Source organism: Gorilla gorilla, chromosome 2, assembly GCF_029281585.2.
Source record: "Gorilla gorilla gorilla isolate KB3781 chromosome 2, NHGRI_mGorGor1-v2.1_pri, whole genome shotgun sequence".
In the NCBI taxonomy this organism is placed as follows: Eukaryota; Metazoa; Chordata; class Mammalia; order Primates; family Hominidae; genus Gorilla; species Gorilla gorilla.
In genome coordinates, this window is record NC_086017.1 from 140,174,818 (window position 1) to 140,198,968 (window position 24,151).

At 50.3% G+C, this 24,151-nt stretch overlaps 2 protein-coding genes across 22 annotated transcripts in view; one reads left to right on the plus strand and one right to left on the minus strand.

The window, feature by feature from the left end:
* Positions 1-24,151, minus strand: part of CFAP92 (cilia and flagella associated protein 92 (putative)) — a 115,629-nt gene that overhangs the window by 71,883 nt on the left and 19,595 nt on the right. For 5 of the 19 annotated variants that reach the window (XM_055381504.2, XM_063704136.1, XM_055381505.2 and 2 more), the window contains exons 3-4: positions 4,721-4,911; positions 3,632-3,845 (exon numbers count right to left, since the gene is read on the minus strand). The exons of 6 other annotated variants lie outside the window; for them this stretch is intronic. In XM_055381504.2, coding sequence (XP_055237479.2) covers positions 3,632-3,845; positions 4,721-4,911 — 405 coding nt within the window. Of the gene's footprint in view, positions 1-1,358; positions 1,461-2,655; positions 2,843-3,631; positions 3,846-4,720; positions 4,912-9,032; positions 9,327-9,969; positions 10,107-24,151 lie in introns of those variants that run through there. 8 more of the 19 variants (XM_019023869.3, XM_019023872.4, XM_019023871.4 and 5 more) reach the window with 5 other exon arrangements.
* EFCC1 (EF-hand and coiled-coil domain containing 1) overlaps positions 17,220-24,151 on the plus strand; it is a 40,059-nt gene continuing 33,127 nt past the window's right edge. For 2 of the 3 annotated variants that reach the window (XM_063704141.1, XM_004036265.4), the window contains exons 1-2: positions 17,220-18,239; positions 19,717-20,018. In XM_063704141.1, coding sequence (XP_063560211.1) covers positions 17,544-18,239; positions 19,717-20,018 — 998 coding nt within the window. In that variant the 5' untranslated portion in view covers positions 17,220-17,543. Of the gene's footprint in view, positions 18,240-19,716; positions 20,019-22,364; positions 22,432-24,151 lie in introns of all 3 variants that reach the window. The other variant, XM_055381514.2, reaches the window with a different exon arrangement.

The following is a 24,151-nucleotide window of genomic DNA, read 5'->3' on the forward strand; positions in this document are numbered from 1 at the left end:
TGAGTGCAGAGAAAGCCAGAGGGCAGGAGGGAAAAGACAGCTGGGCAGAGAGCTCTCAAGAACAACAGGCGGGGGACACCCACTGGGCACCAGGTGGGGGTGCCCAGAATTGAGAGCATAGGAGTAATTAAATATGACTGGGGGGCTTTGAAAAGAATGCTGTCTTCATCCAGTCCTGAGAAATCAAGCAGACGAGCAGATTAAAGGGAAAAGAAATGCTAAGTGTGATGGTTAATACTAAGTGTCAACTTGATTGAAGGAATGCAAAGTATTGATACTGCTTGTATCTGTGAGGGTGTTGCCAAAAGAGATTAACATTTGAGTCAGTGGACTGGGAGAGGCAGACCCACCCTCAAGCTGGGTGGGCACCATCTAATCAGCTGCCAGCATGGCTAGAAGAAAGCAGGCAGAAGAACATGGAAGGAGCTGACTTCCTGAGTCTTCCAGCCTTCATCTTTCTCCCATGCTGGAGGCTTCCTGCCCTCAAACATCAGCCTCCAAGTTCTTCAACTTTTAGACTCTTGGACCTACACCAGTGGTTTGCCAGGGGGCTCTCAGGCCTTCGGCCACAGACTGAAGGCTGCACTGTCGGCCTCCCTATTTTTGAGGTTTTGGGACTCGGACTGGCTTCCTTGCTCCTCAGCTTGCAGACGGCCTATTGTGGGACTTCACCTTGTGATCATGTGAGTCAATACTCCTTAATAAACTCCCTTTCATGTATACATCTATCCTATTAGCCCTTCCCTCTAGAGAACACTGACTAGTACACTGAGTCAGATTAGGATGTTTCTTCAAGACCAGCAGGCTGAATGCTAACAAGTTCTGGCATGTGACCTACCAGGCATCCAAGAAACATCCTATCCCCTTCATAATATGAGACAGAACTCTTACAGCATTTCTGCACTCCCAAGAAATAAGAGTTTCTGTAAGAAATCTTTTTACGTGAGAAAAGGCAGGACTTAAGACAACATGTACACTAGATTCACAGGAAAAATGTTAACAATGGCTATCTCTGGACAGGAATCATGTTGTTTTAATTTTTTCTCTTTTTTGCTAGGTGATATCTAAATTGTTTTACAAAGTGAATTCGCACTGCTTTTTTAACGGGGAAAAACTTATTTAAATAAGAAGCAGTGATGCTAAGCTTGGGACAGGGTTCAGGAAGGAGCAGGTGCTGTCATTGCAACGTTTCACAGTGCTAGGCATAGTGGCTCACGCTTGTGATCCCAGCACTTTAGGAGGCCAAGGCAGGAGGATTGCTTAAGACCAGGAGTTAGAGACCAGCTTGGGTAACACAGTAAGACTCAATCTCTATAAAAGATAAAATTTAAAAAGTAGCCATGTGTGGTGGCACATACCCGTGGTCCCAGCTACTCAGGAGGCTGAGGCAGGAGGAATCACTTGAGCCCAGGAGCTCAAAGCTGCAGTAAGCTATGATCACATCACTGTACTCCAACCTGGGCAACAGAGTGAGACTGTCTCAATTAATCAATAAGAATACTCATAGCAGGAGGCCCTAGAACACCTTTTCTCCTTCCTTTTCTGGCCAACAAATTCCCTTTACCCACCCAAACTTTGCTACTATGGCCCTTCCTCCAGGAATCCTTCCTGATAGTCCCACCTCAACACCCTACTCCAGTGAGAGCCCACTGCAGGGCAGATACTAACCAGAAAGTCTGGCTCAGCAGATCCAAACAGGCCTGGAATCTGCATGTAAGCATCTGATGCAGGTGGTCCACAGCCCACACTTTGAGGACATGGTTCTTTCCTATAGTCCAGGTGAGAAAAATTACCTTGAATCCCATTTTCTCACACTGGAAGCCTACGACTTGTAGTGTAGGTATATATATCAGTGTTTCTCAGCCATGGGGAATTTTGACCCCCAGGGAACATCTGGCAATGTCTGAAGAAATCTGATTGTCACAACTGGCAGGCTACTACTGGCAGCTAGTGGGTAGAGGCCAGAAATGCTGCAAAACACCCAGCAATCCACAGAACAGCCCCCACAGCGAGGAATTATCTGGCCCAAAATGTCAATAGTGCCAAGAGTAAGAAACCCTGGACATAAATGAAAGATTGAAAGTGGGAAGTTCCAAGCCTCCAAGGTCAGAAAGCCTCCTTGAGAAGGTGGGCTGGAAAATCAGAGAAAAGCAAGGCTTTCCAGCCACACAAAATTGAGGATAATTATACTCATCTGGAAGGTGCTGACAACGATAATAGTACCATACATCATTGATTCTAATATGTACATCTGTTTTACTTTTTTTTTTTTTTTTGAGATAAGGTCTTGCTCCGTCACCCAGGCTGGTGTGCAGTTGTACAAACACAGCTTACTGAAGCCTCGACCTCCCAGGATTAAGCAATCCTCCCACTTCAGCCTTCCAAGAAGCTAGAATTACAGGTGCACGTCACCATGCTGGGCTGATTTTTAAATTTTTTATAGAGACAGGGTCTTGCCACGTTACCCAGTCTGGTCTCAAATTCCTGCCTCAGCCTCCCAAAGTGCTGGAATTACAGGCATGAGCCACTGTACCTGCCTTTTTTTAATTTTTAACATCTCTAAGCATTAGGATGCATCTTACAATTAATGCCATGTCATAGTTTAGTTAGTAGCATTTAATTACAGCTCTTAAATTTTCTATAGACAATGCACACCCTCATTGCCTGCACCCAGATGGACCACGCCGGTCAACCTGCCTCCAGTATTCCAGTGAAGCAGGTACTAGTTACTTTTCCTTTTTTACAGATGAGAAACGTATGTTCAGGAACATGCCCAAGTCACCAACAAGTACAAGATGGAGACAGGACTGAATTCTACCGTCTGGCTTCAAAGGCTGCATCTTTCCATCCCTCCTGGCTCTCTCCTTCAAAATGAGTTCAAAAGACTTTCTGACATTGGCCAGGCACAGTAGCTCACACCTGTGTTCCCAGTACTTCGAGAGGCCAAGACGGGTGGATCACCTGAGGTCAGGAGTTCGAGACCAGCCTGGCCAACATGGCGAAACCCCGTCTCTACTAAAAACACAAAAATTAGCCGGGCGTGGTGGCGCATGCCTGGAGTCCCAGCTGCTCAGGAGGCTGAGGCAGGAGAATGGCTTGAACTGGGGAGGCAGAAGTTGCAGTGAGCCGAGATCGCACCACTGCACTCCAGCCTGGGCGACAGAGCGAGACTCCATCTCGAAAGAAAAAAAAAGACTTTCTGATATTGATATATTTACACAAATGAGTCTGGAAGAGTCTACATGAGACTCTTAAGACAATTGGCTTGGGGTGGTGGGATTTTTAAGTTTTCTCTTTTGTTCCTTGGTATCCTCTAAGTTTGTTTTTTTTTTTTTTTCAGTGAACATATAATACTAGTCCAGACCGGTGATGGGTGCCTGCGTCAGAGCTGCCCTGGAATGAAAGGGCCCAAAAGGTGGAGTTACAAGAACACTGCCCACCACACCCTCACTCCCCTATGTGGCGCTTCCTGTCACCACAGCATGGCCTGGTGGGATGCCCTGCAACATCTGCAAAACCCGTGTGTGCACATGCCAATTAGATGAAGGAAACCAGGAGACACTGGCTTTTATGCTGTTACTAGTGAGTAAGCCCCAGGCTTCCAGAACCATTTCAAATAAAACCAGAGCACCTGACTTATGAAAAGCTCCCACGTCGTCTGTGAAGCCGGCAGTCTTTAATCGGTAATATCTGACTTTTCTTGACATCTTGTCTTTAGTGTTCCAGAGCCTCAAGGTGATTTTGTGGAAATTTATTTTCTTTAATAATTCCTTTGTCACATTGATATTAAAAGTCTGCTCCCACGACACCCAGGCTTTGTCACCTTCGTGCCACGGCTTCACAGTCTGTGTAAAACAACATTCAGAGATGTCAACTGGGGAAAGATGTGCAAAGGCCGTGGCGAACAGAGCAAGCCCCAGCCCCAGCCTGGCCCTCAGCAGCAGTGCTGCCTGACTTCAGTGCCTGGTCACTCTCCAGGCTCTGAGTTCAGGGAAAATGGGGCGTTGTGTGCTGGGCCCTGTCAGACTTTTGAATTCCTTAGGAAGAATAAAATCAAAGTAATTACCTGCAAATAGCATACTCCTCGATTGCTTCTAAGCAATGACCCAGGGCCAAACCACTGGCAGGAGTGTGTGTGTGTGCAGGTAGTGTGTACACACACATGCACACACACAGAAAAAAGAAATCTCAAGAACTACAAAAACTTTTGAAACATTCTGGAAATTACTGGGTAAAATATCTAAATAAAAAATAGGCCAGGTGCGGTGGCTCACGCCTGTAATCCCAGCACTTAGGGAGGCCAACGCGGGAGGATGACTTGAGGTCAGGAGTTCGAAGCCAGCCTGGCCAACATAGTGAAATCCCATCTCTACTAAAAGTACAAAAACTAGCTGGGCATGGTGGCTCGCGCTTGTAATTCCAGCTACTCAGGTGGCTGAGGCATGAGAATTGCTTGAACCGGGAGGCGGAGGTTGTGGTGAGCAAAGATCGCACCACTCTACTCCAGCCTGGGTAACAGAGCAAGACTCTGACTCAACAAAAAAAAAGTCAGTAATTGGAATGATCAGGCCAGTGCAGATTCCCACTCAGGAGGGGGGGCCCGGGATCCTCCAATTCCAGCAAGCCGGAGGTGGAGCTGATGTTGCATATCCATGGAGCAGCACACTTTTCGTGATGAGCATCAGACCATACACAAGGCCACACACACTCACACACGCACCTTTACTCCTGACTCCAGGAATACTTTGGCCACCATTGGAAATAGCAATATGTCAACTTTTTTAGGTTCTTCATCGTCCGGCAGAAGGAAATATTCAACGTGGTAAAAACGACGCATCTTTGTAACAGAACTGTCTGTTTTAGGGTGTTTCTTATATTTTTCAATCAAACTTGCAGATTTTCCCTTCTGACCTTGAAGATACAGATTGAAAAAGTCTCGTTTTAACCTCATGTGGAAAAGCAGACCCGTCTCCCCAGTTCCCTGGAGCTTGATGTTGTGAGAGGCTGAGCACTCCACATTGCCTGCCCGACTTGGGGAAGGAGGTACAGGTCCAGTGCTCCTAGCCAGCAGAGTAGCACGACCTGGACTGGGCACCTGAGTGCAAAATTTAAGTGCATGGTTTTCAGAGTGAATGTCTCAGTTGGAGAGTGAGTGTTGGTTAGTAGGCCTAGGGTTAAAAAGGTGATAGAGTTAAAGTGAAATCACATGGCCAGGCCAGATGTTATTAGGAGAGACGCCCTACTTGCCTTACCCAAGTCCCTCCTGGCCCTAAGAAGCAGGTAAAAAAAAAAAAAAAAAAAAAAAAAAAACACAGTACAATGTGATTTGTGCAATAATAGCAGCAGGAACAAGGTTGTGAAGAACGAAGGTGGAGGAGCAAACTCTGCATGGGGAGGGTGGGGTGGGCCTCCCAGGGGGACCTTAGCAGAGTCTTAGAGGAGCAAAGCTAGCAGATATTCCAGACAGACAGAGAAAACAGCTTCACAAAAATGTCATGGGTGAAGCTACCCAATGCGGGGTGGATAGGGTGACAGGATGTGGAAGGTACAGATGGGCTTCTGCCAGAGTCCAGAGCCCAAGGAGCCCCCTGACCCCACCCCTGGTTGCTTACACTCCAGCTTAAACTCCACACTCTAGGTTGGGGCTTTTCACATCATAAGAAGCTCCATAAACATTTAATCCAAATATCATTCTATAAAAACATGACTATCTTTAAAGCTGTAGTTTTTAAAGTCTAAATTTTTAACCCCAGGAGACTGCTGCAGCATTATTTTTCTGCTACCAAAATAGTTAGCATTTGTGCAGAGATTGGAGTGAAGCTTCTCCTGCCAGTCTCTGGTAGCATTAGACCTTTTCTGATTCAATCCCAGGTGGGCCAGCAAGTGGACAAACAGAGCCTCTCATTTTCTGTAGACAGAAAGGCAAGTTATTTAGCCCTTTTAAAGGGGAAGTTGACAATATCTATCAAAAACTATTAATACATGCCTTCAATCCAGCAAATTTACTTCTTGGAATACAGGCAACAGAAGTGCCCACATATATGCACAAAAATGTATGTAAAGAATGTCTATCGCAGAATTGCAACAGAAAAACATTTGAAACAACTCAAATATCCACCAATAAGGAGTAGGATAAATTAGAGACATATAATGGAATACTGTTAATATATAGGTGTTTAAAATGAAACAACAAAATTAAAACAAGTATCCTTGCCCAGGCAAAGTGGCCCATGCCTGTAATCCTAGCACTTTGGGAGGCCCAGGCAGGAGGATGATCTGAGGTCAGGAGTTCCAGACCAGCCTGGCCAACATGGCGAAACCCCGTCTCTACTAAAAATACAAAAATTAGCTGGGCATGGTGGCATGTGCCTGTAGTTCCAGCTGCTCGGGAGGCTGAGGCAGGAGAATCGCTTGAACCCAGGAGGCAGAGGTTGCAGTGAGCCAAGATCGCGCCACTGTACTCCATCCTGGGTGACAGAGGGAGACTGTCTAAAAACAAACAAACAAAAACAAGTATCCTTGATCATATTCTCAAAGATAATCTAAATCATGTCAAAAAATTTTAAACTAAGTTGTAGGATCTCATTTCTCTGAAATAAACAATTTATAGGTCGGGCATGGTGGTTCACGTCTGTAATTCCAGCGTTTTGGAAAGCCAAGGCGGGTGGATCACCTAAGGTCAGGAGTTCAAGACCAGCCTGACCAATATGGTGAAACCCCATCTCTACTAAAAATACAAAAATTAGCTGGGCGTGGTGGCATGTGCCTGTGGTCCCAGCTACTTTGGGAGGCTGAGACAGGAGAATTGCTTGAACCTGGGAGGTGGAGGTTGCAGTGAGCCGAGATTGTGCCACTGCACTCCAGTCTAGGCAACAGAGCAAGACTCCGTCTCAAAAATAAATAAATAAATAATTTATATAAAGAAACATTTATGTACTCATCTGTAAATACTCAGGTATTGAAGGAAAAAAAACAATTAAACTAGAATTTTATGTAGAGCCGAAGGTATGTCATTTAAAGGTATTGGCATGATAAAAAATACTCTTAGGCACACAAGGTCTCATGAAGTTTTGCCCCACAGAGATCCATTTTATAAATGCCTTTAGAGGACAACAACAACAAAAACAAAAACACGCTTAGAAGATGCTGTGAAAGAGATGAGGGCTAAAGGAGGTCAAGTGTCAATTTTCTTTGGTATTTGCCAGATGTCTTTTTCCAGGCTCTTTTGCTTTATAGCAATAGACCCAAGAGTAAAGGCATCATTTTAGACAGGAATGGTCACCATAAAATGACAAAAAGTTCAGTTCACCAAGAAGATGGAGCAGTTCTAAACATACTATACACCCAACCAGTCGGCCTCCAAAATAGCTGAAGCAACCATCTGTAAGACTCTCCCCAGGGCCTGAAAGCTTAAGGAGATGAATAACTCCTGCCTTCTCAAGCCTAGTCCCAAGGCGTAAGGCCACTTACGTCAGCAGCGTGCACCGGCAAAATAGCAGAAGCAGGAGGAGAGCCGGCTGGAAGACACCTACCCTGGCCGGAAGACATGAAGATGAGAAAGAGGCCATCCGGGTACAGCGTAGCAGTTACGTCAGACTAGGACACTTCCTGTTTACAGGAGACTATAAAACCTTTGCCCCGTCCTCACTTGGGGCTGACGCCATTTTAGGCCTCAGCCGGCCTGCACCAAGGCCTTCATTGAAACAGAATGTTGCTCCACACCGCCTCGTGTTGTCTGTTGGTGCGCTCTCGGGGTTCCAACCCATACAAGAAACTTACACCATCGACAGAATACCAGGAGAAGTTGAAATCATAATGGTGGGCTAGTTCAAGTAAGCAGATGAAAACAAAACAAAGCAAGGTCTATCAAGAGGTGAAGTACTACTTGTCTCCGCCCCTCATATTGGGCTGGAACCATGTGACTTGGTTTGGCCAATAAAATGCTAGCAGGTGGGAGACACTCAAAGACTTGAGGAGTGTTTGTGGGGCTAGGCTTGCCCTCCTGTGTGTGTCTGTGTTTCTAGAACAAGAAGGGGTCTAGGATAGCCCACTGGTCCAGGAGGAAAAGGAGCAGCATGAAGCAGAGCTGAGCTGTTGCAGAACCCAGCCTAGACCAGCACCCAGCACCTCCAGGAGAACCTCAGGTTCCTGTGTGCAGCTATGAGCTTGGGGGCTTGTTTGGGTTTGTTGCACCGTATTTTTGTGGCAGTAGCTAATTGATACACCTTTACATTCAGAGATTGATTCAACAGATCAGAGAAAATGTATTTTTTGGCCGGGTGCGGTGGCTCATGCCTGTAATCCCAGCACTTTGGGAGGCTGAGGCAGGAGGATGACCTGAGGTCAGGGGTTCGAGACCATTCTGGCCAACATGGTGAAACCCAGTCTCTACTAAAAATACAAAAATTAGATGGGTGTGGTGGCATGCACCTGTAATCCCAGCTACTTGGGAGGCTGAGGCACGAGAATTGCTTGAACCCGGAAGGCTGAGGTTGCAGTGAGCTGAGATCGCACCACTGCACTCCAGCCTGGCGACAGAGCAAGACTCCATCTCAATAAAAAAAGAATTATTATTATTTTTTTTGACAGAGTTTCGCTCTTGTTGCCCAGGCTGGAGTGCAATGGCGTGATCTCTGCTCACCACAACCTCCACCTCCGGGGTTCAAGAGACTCTCCTGCCTCAGACTCCCGGAAAATGTATTTTAAACAAGGTATTAGGTGATGCACAAGCGCTTATGAGAATCAATGCCTTAACCTCTCCATGGTTTTTTTTCTTCTGTAAAAAGCAGACAGAACATCACCTGCTTTAGGGTTGTTGAGAGGATTAAGTATGTGAAGCTGATGCAGCCACAGTTGGGCCTCTCCTAAAATTGCTGTTTCTTTTCAACCTCTGCTCCTGGCTGGCACTGGCCAGCCTGCTTTGGGGTGGGGCAGGTGGAGAGAGGATGTGGGGTGTATGTGCCCTAAACTCCTGCAGAAAGTCATGCACCTCCTTTTTTCAGAGGGTGTTAAACTTCTGCTCTAGCACCTACCCATATTCACAGGGAAGGCCAGTGAGATGATGAATTTGCAGGGGACCACGTGGGGCACGTCGGAGCTGAAAGTGCTGGCAGGCTCAGATGAGGACTCGATGCTGCTGCACGGGCGGTCAGAGTCAGACTCCTGGGCCCTGGCCTTGGCCTTCAGGTGTTCCTCCACGTCACACTCGCTCGTGGACTGGTAAAAGCTAGTGATGGAGGAGGTGGGCTCTATGCTTGCGGGGTCCTCTTCCCACTCCCAGGCATGTAGCGACATGCTGCAGAGCGCACTGCTGGCCGCCGGCGCTCCTGGCAGGGAGAAAGTGAAGGCTGTCCCCGCCTGTATTCCAGGGCTGCTCCAGGAGGTAAGCCCGGCCTCCTGCAGGAGCACCCACCCTTCTCTTCCCTGCTTCCCCCGCCTGCTCCTAGATGAACGCCTGGGCTCCTTCACTGCCTGCCACACAGTCGGTACTCAATCGACTTAGAGAATGAATGGATGAAGGAACAACAGATAAGGGTGGCTGGCAGTAAGCACGACGACGAGCAACCCCGTTTCCTTCGCCTAACCAGGAGTCAGTCGCCGGGCTTCTGGAATGCCTGCCCCAGGTGAGCAGCTCCCGGGAGCCACCAGGCGGGAGAGGGGGCGTCTGCTCAGGCAGGCCTGCTGCGCCTAAGCACAAGATGCGTTTGCTATTTGGGGAGAGGCAAACCAGGCCGGGGGCAGCACGTGCAGGAGCCTGGCGAGGTCGGGGAGGGCAAGCCCTGTCCCCAAGACAGAACATGAATGTGCACTGGGTGCTGGGCTCGGGGCATCAGCTCAGGCCCATGGAGGCGGAACGCCGGGCAAACGCCGAAGAGGGAACACGCGTCGAGGCAAGGCGGGAAGAGTCCCGGGCTGTGGCGGCCGAGGTGGGGGCAGGGGTCGGGGTTCCCCTCCAGGTGCTGGCGGTACCTGCGAGCGGATGCGCCGGGCGGCAGCGGGGAGATGGACCGCGGCGGCAACTCTCGTACCGGATCCACAGCCACCTGGGCGAAGAGACTCCAAGACTGAGAGGAGCGTCCGCGGGTGCAGGGAGGGCCGCAGGCCCAGCCACTCAGCTGCGTTTGGCGGTTGCTAGGAGACGCGAGGGCGTGCGGCCTGGGGGCGGGGCTCCGCGGGGCGGGGCTTTCCCCCTCAGCCACTGCGCGCAGTTTGTCAAATGGCTACATCCAGGTTCAGAAACCAGCTGCCTTCATTCCTTCACTCATGCATTCACTCATTAAGGAGTTTCTACTCGGAACGTCAGCACCTACTATAAGCCTGGTCCTTGCCCGTACGATGGGAGGTAGGGGTTGATGGCTCCTCCCTCCCCCTCCATCAGCTCCCACCTCCCATTCCTTAATAAAAGCAAAGGAAGCTGTGGGCTCTGCAAACTCCAGACCTCCCCACGATCCCTCTCATTAGATTCTCTGCTTCTGTCGCTGATGTCCTTAAAATAGCATGAGAATTCTGGTTAGTGATCATGAGCGCCAACTAAGAGATGAGAAAACAAAGCTTAGAGAGGTGAAGCGATTCGCCTGAGGTCACACAGCAAGTAGGGCGCAGCACTGTTGAAATCCGGACCGCCTGACTCCAAAGCCTCCGCTCGTCTGCTAAACTACCCAAGCTGAGAGCCCTGGCTGCGGCTCCTAATGTAGAGGACCTCAGCACAGCAAGCGGCTGGGACAGAGGGCTGGGGTAGGCTTCATGGAGGAAGTGAGCAAAGCCAAATCTGGGGGGTGACTAGGCAGAGGCGGTGAAAGCAAGAGAAAGCATCCCAGGTAGAGGAACAGCATATGCAAAGGCCCATAGAGGTGAAAGGGCATGGCAAGTTTCAGGAATGGGTGGCGAGGCTGTAGCAGTGTGCAGGGCCCATGGTACATAGCCCCACAGGGCAGGTTAGGGCACAGGACTATGGGCAATGGGGAGCCAAGGCAGGTCTTCTGTTGAGGGAGGGCACCCTGCTCCGGCAGTCAGTTTGTTCAAGAGAATAGGAGCTGAGGCTACACACAAGCTTGGCTATTAAGAAAACTTTAGCTGAGTTGAGCTATGACCTACTTTGTGTCAAAGAGCAAAACTGTGGCGCAGCTGGGGCTGAGACCCAAGTCCTGAGCCTCCCAGTGCATGCCTCCCCAGACCGCTCTCAGGGCATGGGACAGCCCCTTTAATACTGGGTGCTCCAATACTCCTCGGGTTCAATCAGTCTGAAAAACAGCCTCAAGTACAGCTGTGAGGGAAGACACCAAATGGCAGTGGGCCCTGTGAGGAGCGGGTTCAAACTCTTAGCACGAGAACGGCAACCACCTTGCCCACAGCCCCCACCTGCAGCAGCCTGAAGACTGCTGTCTATATGCCAGGAAGTGCTCAGGAGACACACGAAGGGGTGGAAGAATACAAAGCCTACTCAGATACGCCAGCCCCCAAAAGGGCCCTTTAACAAAGTTCAACACCACCACCACTCTTGGACAGACATCAGGCTTCCTGCTCCCCAGGTCCTACCCACTGGCCTGAGGCTGGTTTCCCTCCAAAGGTTCCTAGATCACATCACCACCTAGGACAGAAGCCAATCTCTTCCCAAGCTCAATAGTGAGAGGCCAGAGGTCTTGGACCAAGGGCCAATGTGCCATCCTGGATGTGCACTGGAAACACCTACATGTCAAAAATACAATTCTGAGGCTTCATTAAAGACCTGTGGAAGTGACTCTCCAGGAGTGGAGCTTAGAAACCAGTGGCAGATTGTATTTTCCAAAGACAGCCACCTCAAAAGATCCCCTCCCACATAATCTTCCAGCAGGCATTGTGAGGTTCACATTCCTCCCACCCAGTTGGGGGGTCTAGTCTCCTTCTCTGGAAACTGGGCAGACCTCTGTGACTGGCTCAGTCAAAAGAGTGCAGAGGAAATGACACTATGTGATTTCTGAGGCCAGGTCATATAAATTCCATCTACCTCTGCCCTGTTCTTTTGAGGTATAGTATTCATGCTAGGAATCCAGCTAGCATGTTGTGAGGAAGCCCAAGCAGCCATGTGAAATGGCCACATGAAACTGTTGTGACTGACGGTTCCCAGCCAATTGCAGCCTCAACCCCCAGATATATGAGAGTGCAAGACTTCAAATGATCCCAGCCCTCAGTCTTTGAGCCATCCTGGCTGACACTGAGGAACAGAAACAAGCTGTCTCCATCATGAGAAACTGTAGATTTATAAGCAAATTGTTGCTCTCTTAAACCACTAAGTTTTGGGGTGATTTGTTGTGCAATAAATAATAGGAACGGGAGCCATATTTTTAAATTACCACCAAGATTGTATCGCACAACCAGAATATGGAACCACTGCCCTGAGAGAGATGGTGTCTGGGTCAAGACCTAGGGCATCACAGGATGAAGTGAGGGCAAAGGTGTGCCACCCACTACTCAAGTATGAGAGAGTGGTGGGTCTACAACCCTACCTCAGTGAAGATGGCTTCAGGGCTGGCAGATCAGAAGCAAAGGAAGGGGGGCTTCTGTTTCAATTATCTGTTACTGAGTAAAAACCATCCCCAAACTTAATGGCGTCAAACAAACACTTGTTATTTCTCACCACTCCATGCATCAGCTGAGTAGTTCTCTGCTGGCCTCGCCTGGGCTCACTCGCTATGCTGTGCTCAGCTGGAGGACCAACATGGCTGGAAGCTGCCAGAAGTCCTCACTTGCATGTCTGGCAGTTGCTGCTGGCTCTTCGTGGGCCCGCTGGTTCCCCTCCATGGGTTCCCCCGCCCCCAGTGGTACACCAGCTTCCTTCTATGTGGTGCCTCATCTCCCCATAGCCTGGCCTGGCTTCCTCAGATGGCATTCTCAGAGCAGGGATCCCAGAGGGCAAAGAAGAAGTTGCAAGGCCTCTTGGGACCTAGGCGTGGAACCAGCACCATGTCACTCTGCTACATGCCATTAACCAAAGCAAGTCATGAGGCTGGCCCCACTTCAAGGGGATGAAGACATGGACTGTACCTCTGGTAAGCAGAGGGACAAGCATCCAGGGGCAGGAGGTGTTCAAGGTCACTGAACAATCCATCCCTTCATCCTTACTCTGCCGGGTGGAGGGTTCCCAAGCTCCCACAGGTTATGTAGAGGCCTTCCTGAAGCTATCCCAAGACTCTGGCAGCTGGAAGCATATTGGGAATCAGCTACATACACCTTCTTCTTGCCCCTTCCCCATTTTTAACAGCTTTATTGAAGTATTTTTTATTTAATAAAATCCATCCATTTCAAGCGTAGAATTCAATGATTTTCAGTAACTTTACCTAGTGCTGTAATCATCATCATAAATTCATTTTAGAACATTTTCATCCCCCTAATAAGACTTCATGCACATTTATAATTAATCTCTGTTCCAACTCCCAGTCCTAGGCAACCATATCTACTTTGTTTCTAAAAATTGGCCTTTTCTAGACATTTCCTATAAATTGAGTCAGACACTATGTGTTCTGGCTTTGTGACTGGTTTCTTTCACCTACCGTTATGTTTCCAAGGTTTATTTATGTTGAGGCATGTGTCAGTATTTCATTCCTTTTCATGACTGAATAATATTCTATTATATGGACAGACCACAGTTTGCCTATCCATTCATCAGTTAATGGGCATTTGGCTTGGGCATTTAGACATTTATGAACAACGTTGCTATGAACAACGTTGCTATGAACATTCCCACACAAGTCTTTGTGTGGATGTGTTTTCATCTCTCTCGGGTCGATATCTAGGAGTGGAAGAGTTGGGTCATATGGTCATTTTGTGATTAACTTCTTCAGAAACTGCCAAACTATCTTCCACAGGGGCTGCATCATTTTATGTTCCCATCAACAACATGAAGTTTCCTGTTTCTCCAAATTCTTGACAAGATTTATTGCCTGTTTTATGCACTACAGCTATTCTCATGAGTATAATATAGTATTTCATCATAGTTTTCATGTGCATTTCCCTAACAAGAATACTGAGATTGTTTTATGCACATGTTGGCTATTTATACAACTTCTTTGGTGAAATGTCTGTTTGTATCTTCACCCACTTTTTGATTGGATTGTTTGTCTTCTTGTTACTGAGTTGTTAAGAGTTCATTGTAAATTCGGAATATAAGTCCTTTACTGGGCATATGTTTTACAAATATTTTCTCCTAGTCTCTTGTTCGTCATATTTTCTTAATAGTGTCTTTTGAAGTGCAAATGTTTTGAACTTTGATGAAGGTCCGATTCATCATTTTTTTCTTTTTTGGATCACGCATTTGGTGTTGTATCTAAGAAATCTTTGCCTAACAATAGGCCTATTTTTAATAGAAGTAAAGCTTGGTGTCTGAACACTAAGCAAATCTACTAACCAAGACCCCTAAAAACCCAAAAGCTTTATGACACTGAAAATAATGGCCCAAGGACATTCCCAGACAGTTCTGGGCTCTGGATAGAATAACACAAGTTTCCAAAAAATAGTCTGATAATACCACAAGCTTATAAAATATGTATACTCCTTGGCCCAGTAATAAATCACTCAAGATATGGCACAAACTGTTCACAGTATGGTTTTTGCGGAGAAAAGCTGAAAACCACCTCAGTGGGCATCTGTGGGGGATGACAAAGCACCTTATAGTTCATCCCCAGGGAGCACAGAGCAGCCTCTGGAGCAGTGTCTGCAAAGAAACCACAGCCAAGCTGTTTACAAAGCTTAGTTCATGTGCAAAGAAAGATCCCAATGGCGCCCTTTCCACTGTGCTTTTCATGTCAAGTTGAATGAGCTACAATTTGCACACTGTAAAATTCAGATGTACACAGTCATGCAACCACTACACCATGAAGATAGAGTATTTCAATCACTCCAAAAAGTTCTTTCATGCCCAAATACATAGAAAAGTCTGGAAATAAATACATCAGAAATACACAGTGATCCTCTCTTGGTGGCAGAATGGTGGATGATTTTTGCTTTTTAGCATTTTCCCGGACCTTTAAAAGACACTTTAAACAATATACTATTTGAAATGGCTCAAACAATACTGAACTGACTTCAGAAAATCATTTCTTTGCCACAGCCCTGACTCTCTCCCACACAGACACACGCCCATCCCCCCAGCTCATACAAAAGAACGCAAGGAGACCTCTGAGTTTGCTCACTTTGAACCTTAAACAAAAACCTTGTGGATGCAACCAGAATTATTTCAGAGGTGCCTGGTAACACTGCAGGGCAGACAGACAGGCCTGACAGCAAACCATTATCAACCCTTACTTCCCTGAGCTGTAGGGGAGTGGAGGCGGGCAACGGCTCCCAGCAAGACATTTAAAAGCTTTCTTTTCAGTATTGACTGGCCCAGGAAAGCTACTGTTCAAAGGATTCCTTCACCAGCTGCAGGGATGGGGGGTGGGGAGGGTGTTGCACTCTTGCCTGGGCTACCAGCTCTTAGGGCTGACATGAAATAAAATCAGGTTCTTTTTTTTTTGAGACGGAGTCTCACTCTGTCGCCCAGGCTGGAGTGCAATGGCAGGATCTCAGCTTACTGCAACCTCCGCCTCCCAGGTTCAAGCAATTCATCTGCCTCAGCCTCCCAAGTAACTGGGATTACAGGCGCCTGCCACCACGCCCAGCTAACTTTTTGTATTTTTAGTAGAGATGGGGGGGGTTCACTATGTTGTCCAGGCTGCTCTCGAACTCTTGACCTCAGGCAATCCACCCGCCTCGGCCTCCCAAAGTGCTGGGATTACAGGCGTGAGCCACCGCGACCGGCCAAGGAAAAGAAACACATGAGAACATCTTATCAAAAGGGAAATACTGCAGTGTCTCCCATCTGCAGAAAGAACCACTGAATCCACTTATGAATCCTTCCATCTTCTTCTGTGCACTCACATACACGTCCTAGTAGAAAATACTTAGTATTGTTTTCTGTGTTTTTGTTCTTGTTATGTAAGCATCAGTGTTGTGCATAATCAGCTTGTGCCTTGCTGTGTCCACTCATCCTCGTTTGCTGAGTCCTAGCTGATTTGATGGACACCAGGTTGTCTCCAGTAATAAACAATGATGCAGTGAACATCCTGTGCACAGTGGCTTTCGAAGGTAGAAGCCAAGAAGTGGACGTGATGTAAAAACTTTGTCAAATTGCCATTACTTTTATAATTAAAAACAAACCTAAAAGAGTATGTCCAAAATGCTTGGGGAGAAGCCTCTAACTCCTTCCCAGCAGATATGTACTCTGGGCAAAGCCTTGAAGAACAAGTACGAATTTGCCAAATGGACAACGTGCTGATTCTGGGATACTGTGGCAGAGGAGACAGAATGCTATCGCTTTTCAAACGGCAAGATTTTACATTTAAACTCACAGAGTTATCCACAAGGCAAGATTCTGTCTCTGTTATAGCTAGGAACAGCTGAAGAGTCTGCCTCTTGCTCCAGCATGGCTGGGTACCGTGGCTGGATAACTGTTCCCGGTGCAGGTAACAGGTGGACAATATCACAATATCACTGCACCCCTCTCGTGAAAAAGAAAGGGAACACAGTCTAGCACTCACCAGAAAAGCAGGTTTTTCTTCATCTTCCAGAAATGTGTTCTAAAACACCAGAAAAAACATCAGCCAATCATCGACCTGTTAACCTAACCCCAGCTCAGAGATGGAACTCGGATCCCATTGCCAAGTCAGCACCCGCAGGCACAAAGGTGGCAGGGCCGGGAGACACCACTTTCCCGAGAGTCCTATCCCCACCCCCAACAGGGATCGGGAGAGAGCAGTTAGCACAGGGCTCGTCTCAGATGGGCTTCTTACCAGCGGGGTGCCCCTAACCTAGACCCCTTGCCTCTCCAAGCCTGTTTCCCTCTCTTTCCCAGTTACTACGTGGGGCTCTTTGCACGGTCTATGGTGGCACAAGAAGTGGGTTCGGAAACCCAGTAGCTGAATTTAAGCGGAGAGGAGGCTTTTCCGCACCTACGGCTACAGGGCGGCGAGAGCAGGCTTGCCAGGCAACCCTCGAAAGGCCTTCCGGGAATAGGGGGAAGAGTGACGCTTGGGTGTGGGGGCACATCCCCAGCAACCGGACGAGGCCGCCACCCCCAAGGCCCTCCTGGGCTTCGGATCCCGCGCCAACCCCTCGCCCAGGTCTCGGGGCGAACTCTCCGCGCCAGGCGGGCGGGGCGGAGGGAGGAGGGAGTTGAGAGTGGACGGCCGGGAGTGGGAGGAAAAGCGCAGACGCCAGGAACGCCCCGGGAGTGAGGAGAGGAGAGCGTGGGAGTCACGCGGAGAAGCCAGACCCGGACGCCGACCGGGCACTGGTGGCGCTGCCGGGGTCCCGGGGGTTCCTGGACCCCCTACCCCAGGCCCCTCCAAAGCAACTGGGGTAAACCAGACGCACTGTGAGGCCGGCGCAGCTGCTGGACACGGTCCCCGGCGCCGCTCCAACCAGACCGCTACCGCTAAGCCCCTCCTTTCGAGAAACTCTGGGGCCGCCCCTGGAAGTGGCGGGGCGAAGGGACCGGAGGAGGGACCGGAGGAGCGAGGCGCGGCGCAGCGATGGAGCCGGTCAGCGCGGGCGCGGAGGCCGGCATGGAGGGCGCGGGAGGTGACCCGTACCGGCGACCTGCGCGGCGCACGCAGTGGCTGCTGAGCGCCCTGGCGCACCACTACGGGCTGGACCGCGGCGTGGAGAACGAGATCGTGGTGCTGGCCACCGGCCTGGACCAGTACCTGCAGGAGGTCTTCCACCACCTGGACTGCCGCGGCGCCGGCCGCCTGCCCCGCGCCGACTTCCGAGCGCTCTGCGCTGTGCTGGGGCTGCGCGCGGAGGGGGCCACCGCGGCCGGGCAGGCAGCAGGTGACGCGAACTCCAGAGATGTGACCCCCGGGGATGCGGCCGCTGAGTTGGCCACGGACGGGGACTCAGATACCGACGAAGAGGCGCGCCTGGCGCTGCGCGCCGAGCCGCCGGAGCTCACCTTCCGCCAGTTCCACGCGCGCCTCTGCGGCTACTTTGGCACCCGTGCGGGGCCCCGGCTGCCCCGCGGCGCTCTCAGCGAGCACATCGAGACGCAGATCCGCCTGCGCCGTCCGCGCCGCCGCCGCCGCCCGCCCTGCGCGCCTGGCCCCGACAGCGGTCCTGACTGTGAGCGCGTTGCGCGGCTGGAGGAGGAGAATAGCAGCTTGCGCGAGTTGGTGGAGGACCTGCGCGCCGCGCTGCAGAGCAGTGATGCGCGCTGCCTAGCACTGCAGGTGCGCGCCGGCCACGAAGGGAGGGTGGTAACGCCCGGGAGAGGGCTCGAACTAAAAGCTGGCTGGCTGCGGAGCCCGACGGGACAGAGTCAGAGGAAGGGGAGACAGAAGGCAGCCCCACACCATCCCACTCCGCATCAGCCCACTTGCATCTTGCCCCTGTTCCTCCCCATTCCACTCCAGTCCCCAATCCTATTCTTACCATCTATTCCATTCCTGAAAACCCCAATCACACTCAGACAACCATACCCCACTTTTCTGCTCCACCCCCACATCATCGCGTCTTGCCCCTTTAACCTAGGAATTGCACCTGTCTGGGTAGTCTCACATATTCCCTTTCAACAAGCATCTTTCTCTCTCCTTCCTGCCAGGCTTCTGGGAGGTTTAGGAGACAGAAGTGTGAAGAAGGCCCTGTCCTCACCTTTAGGGATCTCCCTGCCTCCTGGGGTAGACTGACAGCTCCTTCTGTCAATCAGCAAAGACTTATGGGGCTCCCTGTGGGAGAAACAGAGACAAGTGAGAAACAGACAGTGTGGCTCACACTGTGGATCAGGCACTCACGGGCCACCAAGTGCCTGCGGGAACCAGACCCGGTCTGGGCTATTGAGAAGAAACCATGGGGTGAGATAGGGACCCAGCCTTAGCATCTGGGAGCCGTCGACAAACACTTAAGCACTGTGCCAGCCTAGTACCAAGGGCAGTGCTGGGCCGCAGGGGTCAGAGGAGGAAAGGAACAGCCCCTACCCCAGGCGACAACAGGCCAGGAAGAAACTGACGTTATATGACCCCGCCTTAGCTCAGGACACTGCAGAGTGCAGGGAAGTGGCAAGGTGTGGTTTTCAGTGTCGGTGTGCGTGGAAGCCAGGGTGGAGGCGGGAAACTACTCCTCTGATGTGGAATCCCAAGTAACGTACGGGGAGCCATGGGATGCGCCTGAACGGTCTTCCGGCATCTCTCATGCTTGGTATTTATTGAGCACCTACTGTGTGCCAGGTTTGTTTTAGGCTCTGGGAACACACCAGTAAAAGACAGATAGAAACCACCCTCAAAAGCCTCTAGTGAGCAGGCACGGGGAGGGCTGGAAATGCCACTGGGGGGAGTCTAGGAGATGAGGAACCGCCACCCCGCAGGCTGAACGCCGCCAACACAGGAGTAGGCCGAGAAGAGTCGCGAGGTTGGTACTACAGAGGGAACAGAATACAGGCGTCGTGTCTCAGTTTCCTTCAGTGAAAAAACGTTGGGGGGTGGGGGATGAGGAGGAATCATTAGAGCTTGGGCCTCCCTGGAGATGTGGCGAGGGTTAAAGGAGCTTGGATGCACCGGACCTAAGGGCCTGGCACCCGGAAGCAGACGGCGCAAGAAACGTGCTCACGCGCTTCTGGGTGCAGAGGCATGGGGACCGCCGTCGTGGCGGGCGTTCGTCTGGTGCATCTGGCTGGGGCACTTACCCCCTGCCCCTGCTGCCCTGTTCCCGCAGGTCGGACTCTGGAAGAGCCAGGCGAGCACCCACGAGATGGGGTACGGCGGGCCGGAGGCTGCGGTGCTGGAGCTGCGTCAGGCGCAGGAGCTGCGGCAGGTGCAGGGCGCCCTGGCTGCGGCGGAGGCCCGCGCTGGGCGGCTGCGCCGTGGCCAGGCCGAGGTGCGGCGGCGCGCGGAGGAGGCCCGGCAGGTGGTGCTGCGCAGCCTGGACCGCGTGCGAGAGCTGGAGGCGCTGGCGCAACAGGTGCCCGGCTTGCAGCGCTGGGTGCGGCGGCTGGAGGCGGAGCTGCAACGCTACAGGTGAGCGGGGGCGCGTGCCCTGGGCCCAAGTGCCCCAATTCGGCTCCCATTTTCCCAAACTTCGGGTATGCAATCCCCCTCCCACGCGCTCTCGTGTTCCGCAGTTTCTCCATGCGTTTATTCATGTATTCTTTCATTCCTTTGTCAGTTCTCCATTTCTTAAGTTATAAGTCTGCTCCATTGCTTGCTCTGCAACCATCTGCCCACACATCCATTTATCCATCCATCTGACCATCCATTCACCCACCCCACACACACACCCATCCCACACACCCACCCATCCATCCATCCATTTGTCCATCCACTCATCCACCCCACCCACCAATCCATCCACTCACCCATCCATCCACTCACCCATTCATCCATCCACCTATCCACTCACCTACCCACACGTCCATCCATCTATTCATCCATCCACTCACCCACCCATCCACTCACCCACCCACCCATCCATCATCCATCCATCCCCCCACCCACCCAGCCAGCCAGCCGTCCATCCATCCTCCTGTTCATCCACAAACACCCTCTATTTGTTTATCATAGATTGCAGTTGAATGTGCTCATTCTAATTTTTCCTGGATTCGATCATAATGATAATAGCTTACAGTTACTAAGCACTCGCTGTTTGCCAGGCCTTGAGCTAAGTACTTTATGTGGCTTAACTCATTTAAGCCTCACAGCTGCCCTGTGAGGTGGGTACTGCTATGTTTCCACTCTGTAGATGAGGAAACAGGTGTGTAATGACTGCCTGTGCTAGCTCCACCAGGGCAGGAAGCTGGACTTGGGACCCAGGTTCAAATCTTGGCAGGGCTTTTGGCAGATGTGTGAGTGTGGGCAAGTCACCACCCCTCACAGACCCTGCTTCCTCTTGGGTAGAACACAGATTGGGGTCCCTGCCTGCGGGAGTGGCTGTGAAGAGGCCATGAGGTCCTGCCTGGCACATGGTAGATGCTTGGTAGACAGAGCCTCTCTCCCTTTCAAATCACAAGTCACCCCTGCCTGCTGGCCGGCCTGACTACACATTTGCTGAGCACTTTCTGTGTGCCAGGGGCCATCCCAGGCATCAGGGATGTGACCACGTGACTAGGACAGACTGAATTCCCTGCCCTGAGCAGCCACCTGTGAGCAGGTGAGACCTTCACAGGAACAGATGCGTGGCAGCAGGCAGGAGGTGGGGGACACTCATCAGCCTTCTCCCAAAGAAGTGACACTTGAGGATAGGATGTTACCGGGCCAGATGTAGAGAGGAGAAGAGAGAACATTCCATTCTAGAAAATTGGAACAGTACGGGCAAAGCCCTAGGGCAGAAGGGACCATTCAAAAACTAAAAGGAGGCCAGAGTGGCTGGAGGGGTAGAGCTGAAGGGAGGCCCATTTAGGGCCTGGAAGGTGGCAGCAAGGATTTCAGTTTTTCCCTTAAGAGAAAGAACATGAAACCATGGAAAAGTTTTAAGTAAGGAGGTGACAGAAGCAGATTTCAATAAAAAGTTACCCTGGCTACAATGTGACAAAGAGATGGGCAGATGGGGAGAGCAGGAGACAGTGCAGAGCCCAGTGAGGGGCTCCTGCCATCCCTGATCCTGAGAGGAAGGTGGTCTAGCCCAGGCTGGGGGTGGAGCAGCCAGAAGGGGTGGCCTTGAACCTACTGGACATCTGAGAAGCGCACAGCTGGGAGATGGTAAGGCATGGGGCTAGAGGGAGGCCTCCAAAGAGGCAGACTCTGGGCCAGCCTCCTGCAGCACGCAGTGTTTGGAGAGCCACTTCCTGTTTGCATAGCTGATGGCTAAAGAGCAGGGCTGGTTGGCTTGAGGCCCACATCCAGCCTTGGAACTTTATCCAAGAGGAGAAATAAAGGGGCTCTTCTTTGTTTATTTCTAAAATCACAACTAGTCCTCTATAGCAGAATGCTACAAGTGACTACAAACATTGGCATAGCCCTTTACAATAGAAAAAGTGGATTCATAGCCAATGCACCATTTAGTCCCCATAAGGTTGTACAAGGTAGACGTTTTATCCCCAGTTTACAGATTGTGAGAAATGAGGCACTGAGAAGTTAAGTAACGTACCCAAGGCCACACAGCCAGAAAGTAGGAAAGTCAAATCAGCCTGGCCCCACTGCCTGTGTGCTTCGATTCACGGTTACACGATGGCTGCTGTGCCTCCAGACCTTGCATCTGCTGATCGGGCATAAGAAGAAACCTGCAAGGCTAGTCCTGTTAGTCAGTCCCAAACAAAACTGGGGTTCTGTTTTTTGTTCGTTTGTTTGTTTTTTGAGACAGTCTTGCTCTGTCACCCAGGCTGCAGTGCAATGGTGCGATCTTGGCTCACTGCAATCTCTGCCTCCCAGGTTCAAAAGATTCTCCTGCCTCAGCCTCCCCACAGCTAGGATTAAAGACGCATGCCACCATGCCCGGGTAATTTTTGTATTTTTAGTAGAGATGGGGTTTCACCATGTTGGCCAGTCTGGTCTCAAACTCCTGACCTCAGGTGATCTGCCTGCCTCGGCCTCCCAAAGTGCTGGGATTACAGGTGTGAGCCACTGTGCCCGGCCAAAAGTGGGGTTCTGTTAGTAAGGAAGAAGGAGAAGCAGCTATTGCAGAGGCTTTGACGAAAACACCTAGTGATGAGGAAATTGAGGACCAGATAATGAGTGATGCTATGTGAAGGGCACACGGTGATTAGGCAGATGGCTGTGTCACTAATTTCTCTGCCCCTCTAGAAACATGCCTTCAACCCTACCTTGCCCGGGAGGCTGACCTCCTCTGCCCATTTTCTGTGGTCAAAGTTTGCTGGTTTGTGGACTGACCTGCCCCAAAGCTCTCACTCTGAAAAGAAGGAAAAGGAGAGGAGACAGAATAGCCATGGGCATTTATTGAGCATCAACTGCATACCAGGCACTTTTTCATGTAAGCTCATGGGGCCTCTAGTCTAAAAGAAAAGTGTTACTGTCAGCATTTCACAGACGAGAAAACCAAGACCAGAGAGGAAGCAGCTGTCCAGTGTGGCACAGCGACTTAATGGCAAGGGCAGGACTCACAGCCCAGCCTGATGGCCCAACCACAAGCTCAAGTTGGGTTTGGTAGTATGCACAAATCCTTCTGGATTCTCCTACCCCAGAAACATCGGCCAGACATTTTACTGGCTGGGGAGGGACTGTAGGCTACAATTCACCTCTGCTTTTGCTTTTCAAGTGCCAGAAGCTCAGATGTCCGTGACTATTGAGCTGAATCAGCCCCCTCCTCTGCAGTTGGCCTAGAGGGCTGCATTCTAGAGGAATTACCGGGAGGAAAGGGCCCCATGCCCCAAACAGTAGAGCCCCATCACACCCTCTTAAGTGACATCACTGTGGAATGTCTCCAGGTGCTCTGCAGATGTGTCTTTGGGGGGAAAACAGAGCAATGACTGAACTCCCCTGAGAATGACAGCTTGAAGCCATTTGGTTAGAATAAATGACCCAACAAACACTTTTCCAGCATCTCCCAGTGTTCAAAGCACTTTCACAGATACTGACTCACGCTGATCTTCTCATCTTCCCTCTAAGGTTGGTATTATGTCGGATGTTTCAAATGAGGAAATAGACCCTTGGGGTTGGGAGTGGTTTTACTAAAGTCACATACCCAAACTCAGCTGAATTCAGACTGCGTTGAATTTCCTAACTTTGAGTCAAACTGTGCTGCCACTTTCCTAAAATGGGATCTTGATGACTCTATTGTTCATGTTAGGGCTTCTATTGAGTTCTTTTTCAGACCTGTACTTTCTTTTTCATCCTTATCAGTCCTTGTGTTGTAGGTTCTGTCTAATCCTTTATCTCTGTAGCATTCAACCATATTAATTTTAAAGTCTCTTGTGGATTGCTGTAATATCTGAGCTTCCTGAGATGTTTTACACCTGCTGTCTTTGTCATGATGAGGCATTCTTGGCAGGCACTGTCATTTTGGGCTGTGAGCCGTCTTTGGCGGGGCCATGATCCTTGAGAGTCACACATAGAACCAGTTGTAGAGTTCCCTTCGGAGCAGTTTTCCATCTGCCTCCACCAGGCCCTGATTCTAGACCAGTTTTTAATTTTGATACTTAGCGTGGAGTTTCCTAGCTGCACAGGTAGTGAGAGATTGAGTCCCATACCTGGGAACAAAA